Source organism: Belonocnema kinseyi, chromosome 7 (assembly GCF_010883055.1).
Source record: "Belonocnema kinseyi isolate 2016_QV_RU_SX_M_011 chromosome 7, B_treatae_v1, whole genome shotgun sequence".
In the NCBI taxonomy this organism is placed as follows: Eukaryota; Metazoa; Arthropoda; class Insecta; order Hymenoptera; family Cynipidae; genus Belonocnema; species Belonocnema kinseyi.
This window is the reverse complement of record NC_046663.1, coordinates 40,151,724-40,161,107: the sequence shown is the minus strand read 5'-3', so window position 1 is coordinate 40,161,107 and position 9,384 is coordinate 40,151,724. Positions and strand designations below refer to the sequence as shown.

Sequence of the window (9,384 nt, the reverse complement as noted above, 5' to 3'; positions counted from 1 at the left end):
TAATAATAATAAATCAAATGGTTAAAAAAAACAAGACCACTCCTTTTTTAACTTAAAGACGAGCTTTCTAAAAAACAATTTTCAATTAACCAATTATATTTTTAACTGAAAAAATTAATTTTTAACTAATAAAATTCATCTTCTACCAAAAAATGTAAACTTTCAACGATATCCCTCATAAAAAAGAAGTATTGGTAAGTATTAGATCCAATAGTTATCAATACTTCTTTTTCATAATTCATATATCAATTTTCTAAAAAAAAGAAAAAATTTTAAACAAGTTAGATAAATTCTAGGCCAAATAGTTAAATTTCTAAATTAAAAAAAAAATTTTTTTAACTAATAAAGGAACCGATAAATTTACATCAGAAAAAAATAATTTTTAATAAAAAAAAGAATCTTCAAAAAAGTAACGAAAAATTACCAATTTTCCACGAAGAAATTGAATCTTCAACTAAAAAGAGATTTATTTCAACAAAAAAACAAAAATATTTTTGAACCAATAATAGAAAAGTTTAATTTTCATTTAAAAAAATATTAACATAGAAAAGCGCATTTTCTACAAAACCATTAAACTTTCAAGCATTTCATTTTCTATCAAAATGTTAAATTTTCAAGCCAAAAAGGTGAATTTTTTATCAAAAATTTGAAATTTTAAACTAAAAATATACATATTAATGAAAAAAGTTAATTTTCGATCAAACAAATAAAAATTTTAACAAATTCTATTAATTTTTGTCCATATAGTTAAATGTTTAAACTAAAAAGATCATTTCCAAATTAAAAATGAAATAATTAAATTTTTATGAAAAAAATGTTTTAAAAAATATTTTAAAAAGCAAGTGAATTTTCTGTCAAATTGTTCAATTTTAAAAATAAGAAGACAAATTTTCTATACAAAACAGTTGAATTTTCAACCCATAGATATATAATTTCAACAAACAAGTTAATTTTTAATCAAATAGTTATATTTCAAGTAAAAAAATCGTTTTTCAGCAAAACAAAGACTAACTTCCAACTAATTTCTAACAAAAAATAATAATTTTTAATAAAAAAGAAAACAAATCTTCTTCATAAAAGTCTAATTTTCTACCAACTTGTTAAATTTCAAAGACAAAAAGTCGAATTTTCTATACAAAACAGTTTAATTTTCCCCCAAAAAAATAATAACCAAAGAAATAATTAACTTTCTACCAAAAAAGAAGTTTTCTCAACCAGGAAGTTGAATTTTTGGTCTATAAAAGATATTAAAAAAAATTATAATAGTTGAGTTTTCGTTGATAACAGTTAAAAATAGTTAAATTTTTTACTAAACTGTCTAAACTTCAAAGCCAAAAAGATGAAATTTCTACGAATCAGTTAAATTTTTAATCAAATGATTAATTTTTTAAGCCAAAAGACAAATTTTCTACTAAGAAAATCCATTTACTACAAAAAAGACGAATTTTTAACAAAATAATCTAATTTTAAACAAATAGTTGAATTTTCAACCAAAAAGATGATCTTTCTACCAAGAAGGCCAATTTTCAACAAAATAAAACCATATAGTTCAATTTTTAAACTAAAAAAATAATTTTTTAACCAAAATGAAAAATTTTAATTGTAATTAAAAAGAATAATTTTGAATGAAGGGCGAATTTTTTAGAAACAAGTAGAATTTTCTACTAAGCTGTTTAATTTGTTAGGTAAAACGACAGTTGGATTATAAAACCGAAAGTATGAGTTTTCATAAAAAGTTAATTTTCAATCAAATACATTAATTTTTCAGCAAAAAGACCAGTTTTTTTTTGACAAACTACATATATTTTCGATCAAGTAGGTAAATTTTCAGTTAAAAAAAATTAATTTTTAAGAAACTAGTTTAACTTTCAACGATGGAGTGGAATTTTCAACCTAATAAGATAAATTTTCAAGCAAAAAAACTAATAGCTGATATTTTAATAAAAAGGATTTTCAATAAAGAAACAATCAGATTTAACTAACTAACTAAATTTTTTTTATTAACTAACTAAATCAGATTTTCTAACAAAACCAAAAAAGTAATAATTTTCTACCAAGATGATACATTTTCTACTAAAAAAGACAATTTTTCAACAAAATAGTTGAATTTTTAGTTTAAAAAGGTCAATTTTAGCCAAAAATGGAATAGTTATTTTTTATTAGAAAAAAGCGAATATTTTACAAAAAAGTTGAATTTTTTACCAAATAGTTTGTGTTTTCTACTAACTTTTTGAATTTGAATTTTTCTCGAAACATTTGCATTTTTAACTCGAAAATATTAATTTTCAACAAAATTGAATTTTCCACTAAACAGTTAGATTTTCAATAAAAAAGTGTATTTTTTAATAAATTAGTTTAACTTTGAATTAATAAGTTGAAATTGTTTTAAGGGTTAGGGGAGCCCCCCCCCCTTTCACATACATTATTTGTAAAATTTCTTTAAAATTCGTTAAAAGATCCAGGACTTTAGAAAAGCAGTTTATTTTTTGTCAAATATACAATTTATAACAACAGTAAGCAATTTTTTTACTAAAAAATACATTATAAAATAACTTATTTCCATTAGTGTAATTATGCACTTTCTAATTTATCGTTTGATGTTGTTCTAGATAGGGAAGGTTCAATTGGAAGACTTTCGTGATCTAGATGCTGAGATCCATTCGAAAAATGAATTATTCTGAAAAAAAAAATTATTCAGGTATAAATTAATTAAAAAGTTGCTAAGGAATAATTAATTATTAAGTGTTAAATTGTTTCCGAAAACTCACAATACTAATAATAAAACAGCAATTTGAGAAGCAGCTGTCAACCAATAAATGGAATAAGGCATTGTATCTATAGTTGCATTGTACAATTGGGAATATAATACTCCACTAAATAATGGTACCGCATTATCAAAAACTGACAGAATCGAGAATATTTTTCCTAAAATAAAAAAGGTTATTATACAATTTTAATAAAATTCTAATAAAAAAAGTAATTAATTTGTTCACCTCGTTCTTCTGCTGGAACAACTTTCGAAATCATGGATCTTAATACTGGTGCGACTATTGGGCCCAAGGCTCCAACAAGACTTCCTGAAAAAAAAAGAACTCTGGCGGAATTTGGTTTACAAAAAACACTTGGAATTTTTACAAAAAGTACATCACACTTTCAACTAAAAGTACTTCACACCCTTTAGCCAAAAGTACTTCACATTTATTAACTAAAAGTGCTTGGTACTTTTACGAAAAGTACTTCATATTTTGCAAACCGTGATTTGGCCTTTTGTCAAAAGTACTTTATATTTTTGCAAAATTTCTTTGTATTTTTACAAAATTTCTTTGTATTTTTACAAAAAGCACTTTGTATTTTTGCAAAAGCACTTTGTGTTTACAAAAAGAGTTTGGTGTTTTACAAAAATTCTTTGTGTTTTACAGAAAGTACTTTGTGTTTTACAAAAAGTAGTTTGTATTTTCAAATAGAAGTACTTGGCATTTTTGGTAAATAAGTACAATATTTCTACTACTGTAATTTTTGGTTAAAATATGTACTTTTTTGGTAAAAAAAAATGTACTTACATTTAAAAAAATACAGTTTAATACAAATAGCTAAGTTTTCTTGTATTTTCTTGTAAAAAAGTAAAAATATTTATAATAAAGTATAAGTTTCTAAGATTCTAAAATTTGTATAACTTTTTATTAATATATTTTTTACTTTTTTTCAAAAATCTACAAGGTCTTACAAAAAACTACAGGATTTTACACATTTTTTAATTTTTGTATTTGTTGTCATTAAAAAACGTTTAATTTTATGCGAATTATTGAAGAAAATTACAAATACTTTCTTATAAATAGAAGACAGAAAGTTCAGTTTTCTGGCAAAATTTAAAATGATTTTTTATATTGGAAAATTAATTTTAAGAGACTATTTATAAAAATTCTTTGAGAAACTTGATTTAATGACAGAAGTTTCGAAAAGATTCTAAAATAATTTAAAACGTAAAAAGATTTCAAACACGAAATTTAGAAGCTTTTTAAACATTCTGAAAGGGTTTTAATCAATAAAAAGTTTCTATCAAAATTCCTAGAAAACCCTAACAATATTTTTCTTTAAATTAGTTAAAAAAGAAGATTTAATAAGATGTCCCGAAATTTCACAACAGAATTTGGAAGATTTTAAGGTCTTTTTTTATTTTGCAGGATTTTCAAAAAATTGTAGCAAAAATTCTAGTTCTAAAATAATAGAATTACTATTAGAATCCCGGAAAAATTTGTAATGAATTTTTTAAACAAATTTTTAAGAGAATATTTAAAAAGTTTTCAAACTTGATTTCCTTAAACGCTTCCAAAAATTCTGTATCAAAAGCTTCAGAATTTTAGATTTTTAATAAGTTTGTTATTATTTTAAAGATCGAAAGTACACTTTCCAAATATTTCAACTTTTGTGAAATCTTGTATTTTTTTGGCAAGGATTTGCAATTTTCTACAATGATTTACGTGGAATTAAAAGTTTTTTAATGAAATCAAACACATAAATTGAAAAATATGAAGTTCCGTAACTTTTTTATATCTTCTGGATTTTTAAAACAAAGTAAAAAAAATAATAAAAAGTTCTACAAATTTTTGAATTGTAGAAGCTTTTACTTTATTATTCATTACTTCATTTATGTACTTTTTGAAAAGAAAATATAAGAGATAGTTGAATTTTCCAGCTAAAAAATCGAAAGTTTTGAAAAAAACTTGACTTTGAAACCCGAAAAGATGAATTTTTAAACTAATCGTCGAATTTTTAGTAAAAAAAATTAAATGTCAACCAAAATTAGTTGCGTTTTAAACAAATAGGTATATTTTCAAACCAAAAAAACCAATTTTCAACAAAATAGTTGCATTTTCAACCAAAAGAAATTTCTACAAAACAGTTGGATTTACAAAAAAGGACATTTTTCATTAAGCAGTTAAGTTTTCAAGCAAATGGATTAATTTTCTATCCAGCTGTTGAAATTTCATGCCAAAAGGATCATTTTTCTACGAAACAGTTGAATTCTTAACCCGAAAATATGAATTTTCAGCAAAAGAAAATTTTGAAGCTAAATATTTTAAATAGAGAACCAGAAAATATTGATTTTCAACACAACAGTTAACTTAAAAAGCAAAAAAAAAATTAAACTTTAGAAAAAGATATGAATTTTTTATTGAAAAAGACGATTTTTCTACGGGAAATGTAATCATCAACACCAAAAATGAATTTTAAAAACCAAAGTTCATTTTCAAGAAAGTATTAGAAGTTCCTTTAAAATTGTGAAATTTTTAAAACAAAGAAGTAATTTTTCTATAAAACTTTTGGTTAAATTTTTTCTTCAAAAATGAGATTGGGTTTCTAAGGAAAGAGAAGAATTTTCAACCAATCGAATAATTTTTCAGTCAAAAATTAAATAGTTGCATTGTTAGTTGAAACATTAATTTTGAATTTTCAAGACAAAATGCAACTTTTCTACAATACTTTTTTTCAAAATTGTCAACTCAAGATTGTGAATTTTATAAAGAAAATTAACTTTAAATGAAAAAGTTCAATTTTCCATCAAAAAGTTGAGTTTTTCCCCAATTTCAAAGAAAAAAAGGTACAAGAAAAAATAAAAACTTTAAGAAATAAAAAATAGTTGACAAAATACATGAATTTTTAAAGACAAAGCTCAATTTTCAAATAGTAATGACAAATTTCAGACCAAAGAGATGAATTTTTAACTACCATACAATGATGATATTTCGACAGGTATAGTTAAATTTTCAGTTAAAAAAGAATAGTTTTTTTACCAATGTATGAATTTTTAACAAAAAAGGGAATAGCTAAATTGAGAGTTAAAAATTTAATTTAAACAAAAAAATAAGAATCTTAAATGAAATTGTTAAATTTTCAACTAAAGAAAGGAACCTTCAACAATTGAAATACGTTTTTAACAAAGAACTTCAATTTTTACCCAAGTACTTGATTTTTCAATAAAAAAATATCGATTTTCAAAAAAATAGTTGAAGATTTAAAAAAATAGATGAATTTTCAACTAATGTGAAATTATAAATTATTAACTGGAATAGTTCTAATATCAGTCAATAAAATTAATTTCAAAAAAATTTCAAATTTTAGAACTGAATTTTCAGTTAAAACAGATTTGAATTTTAAATAAAAAACAGTTGAATTCAAATTGAACTTTCAAGCCAAACGACGAATTTCCTGTAAGACAATTGAGTTTTCAACCCAGAAATATGAATTTTAACAAAAATTTTTTTTAACCAAACAGTTTTTATTTTTAATAAGCAAACAGAACATTTTTATCAAGAAGAGTAGTTTTCTAACAAAAAGAGATTAATTTTGTATTAAAAAAGTCATTTTTGAATTAAAAATGGAATTTTTACAATTTCAGTTAAAAAAATTAATTTTAATATGAAAATAAATAAATAAAAAAACAATGAGATGAATTTTCAACAAAAAAAGAAGAGTTCTCAATAAATAATGTAACGGCGAATATTTTAACGAACAAAGATTTTAATTTGTATTAAACAACAGTTATATTCTACCAAAAAATACGAATTTTTGAACAAACAGTTACATTTTTAAACAAAAAAAATTAAATTTCTACCAAGAGAAATGAATTTCTAAAGCGAAAATAAGTGAAAAAAAACTTAATTTTTCACAATAAAATATAAATTTTTAACAAAAATTTTAATTTTCCATCAAAATATTCAAAAGAAAAGGACAAATTTTCTACGAAACAGTTTAATTTTTAACCAAGAAGATAGATTTTTAATAACATTTTTGAATTTTCAACGAAATATTTAAATTCTTCAATAAAAAAAGTCATTTTTGAATTAAAAATGCAATTTTTACAATTTCAGTTAAAAAAATTAATTTAACAATGAAAATAAATAAATAAAAAAACAATGAGATGAATTTTCAACAAATAAAGAAGAGCTCTCAATAAATAATGTAACGTTAAATAGTTTAACGAACAAAGCTCTTAATTTGTAATAAACAACAGTTATATTCAACCAGAAAATACGAATTTTCGAACAAACAGTTACATTTTTAAACAAAAAAAAATTTAATTTCTACCAAGAGAAATGAATTTCTAAAGCGAAAATAAGTGAAAAAAAACTTAATTTTTCAAAACAAAATATAAATTTTTAACAAAAATTTTAATTTTTCACCAAAATATTCAAAAGAAAAGGACGAATTTTCTACGAAACAGTTTAATTTCTAACCAAGAAGATAGATTTTTAACAACATTTTTGAATTTTCAACGAAATATTTAAATTCTTCAATAAAAAAAGTCATTTTTGAATTAAAAATGCAATTTTTACAATTTCAGTTAAAAAAATTAGTTTAACAATGAAAATAAATAAATAAAAAACAGTGAGATGAATTTTCAACAAATAAAGAAGAGCTCTCAATAAATAATGTAACGTTAAATAGTTTAACGAACAAAGATCTTAATCTGTAATAAACAACAGTTATATTCAACCAGAAAATACGAATTTTCGATTAAACAGCTACATTTTTAAACAAAAAAGATTAAATTTCTATCAAGAGAAATGAATTTCTAAAGCGAAAATAAGTGAAAAAAAACTTAATTTTTCACAATAAAATATAAATTTTTAATAAAAATTTTAATTTTCCACCAAAATATTCAACCGAAAAGGACGAATTTTCTACGAAACAGTTTAATTTTTAACCAAGAAGATAGATTTTTAACAAGGTTTTTGAATTTTCAAAGCAATATTGAAATTCTTGAATCAAAATGCAATCACCAGGAGGACCATTTATAAAAAAATATAAATATAAATACAAGAAAATAAATTAATGAGAAGAATATTATACCAGGATGGCCGCGAAACTTCAGTTTGAAAATTTTCTAATTCATCCCTGATAAATTTCTTATTTTTCCTGATGATTATTATTCAAAGACCAGAGTTTTAATCTTGTATTATTGTTAACATAGAATATTTTATAAACAGAATAAATAAATTTAAATTCATAATAAAATTTTTTTAATTTACCATCTTTGACAGTTATTTAAAATAATAGTATTTTAATCCCTGACTCTTCCCTGACTGTCAGATTTTTTCCTGACCAACGGCCACGCTGTATAAAAATGGAGTTATTATAAAAAAATGTTAATAACAAATTTCCTTAATCATTGAATAAATAATTAATTAATTCGTGACCCTGAAAGTAATCAAAGAGACAATGATTTTTTATCTTATCTTAAGCTTATCTTATTCTGATACTTAACTGCAGCTGTCGAGATTTATTTTAAAATTTTATCTTTATAAAATTCATTGAGCAAATACCTTTTTAGACTCACCGAAATAAAAGAGTTCTGGTATTTTTGCAAGACTAAATATTACCCTTGCTCCTGCATGTGATAGGGTGCCAATTACAATGATCGAAGTGTCCCTTAATTTTAAAAATTTGCTCATTAATGGAACTCCCAGGAGCATAGCTGAAATATTACAAAAATTGATAATTTTTGTTTTTTTTTACAACAATGAAAAACATGTAGGTTTCAATTAGGCTGACCAGATGGCTCGATAGGAAAATATGGACATTTTCAATTTTCTACCAATAAGAATAATTTTCTCCCAAACAAATAATTTTCTGCCGAAATTTTTTTTTTACCAAATACAGGAATTTGTAACAAAATATTACAATTTTTACCCAAAATAATGAATTATTAACAAAGGAGCTTGATGTTCAACAAATTAAAGGAAATTTTAACAAAATTGTTACATTTTTACCCAAAAAATGAATTTTCAACAAAGAACATTATTTCTCTACTAATAATAATAATTTTCTACGAGCAAATATTAAATTTTTACAAAATGCAGGAATTTTAAACAGAAAAATTCAATTTTTAATTTTAAAAAATGAATCTTCAACATAAAAGATTAATTTTCTACCCAAAAAGATTAATTTTAAAAAAATACAGGAACTTTTAACAAGATCGTTAAATTTGTAAACAAAAATTCATTTCTAACAAAGAAGATTAAGTTTCTATCAATAAGAATAATTTTTTAACAAAAAAGACTAATTCTCGACAAAATATAGAAATTTTTATCAAAAAAATTTAGTTTTACCCAAAAAATGAATTACCAACAAGGAAGATTAATTTTCTACCAATAACAATTATTTTATAAACAAAAAATAATTTGTATCAAAATAGTTTAATTTTTACCCAACAAATAACTTTCTGCCGTAAGTGTTAATACTCTACAAAAAGAGTTATTTTTTGACGAAATACAGAAATTTTTGACAAAATAGTTAAATGTTTAATTTAAAAAATTAATTTTAAACAAAGAAGATTAATTTTTTACCAAAAGAATAATTTTTAAGAAAATGCAGGAATTTTTA

The 9,384-nt window shown here is 22.2% G+C and overlaps 1 protein-coding gene across 1 annotated transcript in view; it reads right to left on the bottom strand.

Moving 5' to 3' along the window:
* Positions 1–2,485: 2,485 nt before the first annotated feature.
* LOC117176253 (thymic stromal cotransporter homolog) overlaps positions 2,486–9,384 on the bottom strand; it is a 29,847-nt gene continuing 22,948 nt past the window's right edge. Inside the window, exons 5-8 of the mRNA XM_033366410.1 lie at positions 8,339–8,476; positions 2,994–3,077; positions 2,769–2,925; positions 2,486–2,677 (exon numbers count right to left, since the gene is read on the bottom strand). Coding sequence (XP_033222301.1) covers positions 2,572–2,677; positions 2,769–2,925; positions 2,994–3,077; positions 8,339–8,476 — 485 coding nt within the window. The 3' untranslated portion in view covers positions 2,486–2,571. The remainder of the gene's footprint in view (positions 2,678–2,768; positions 2,926–2,993; positions 3,078–8,338; positions 8,477–9,384) is intronic.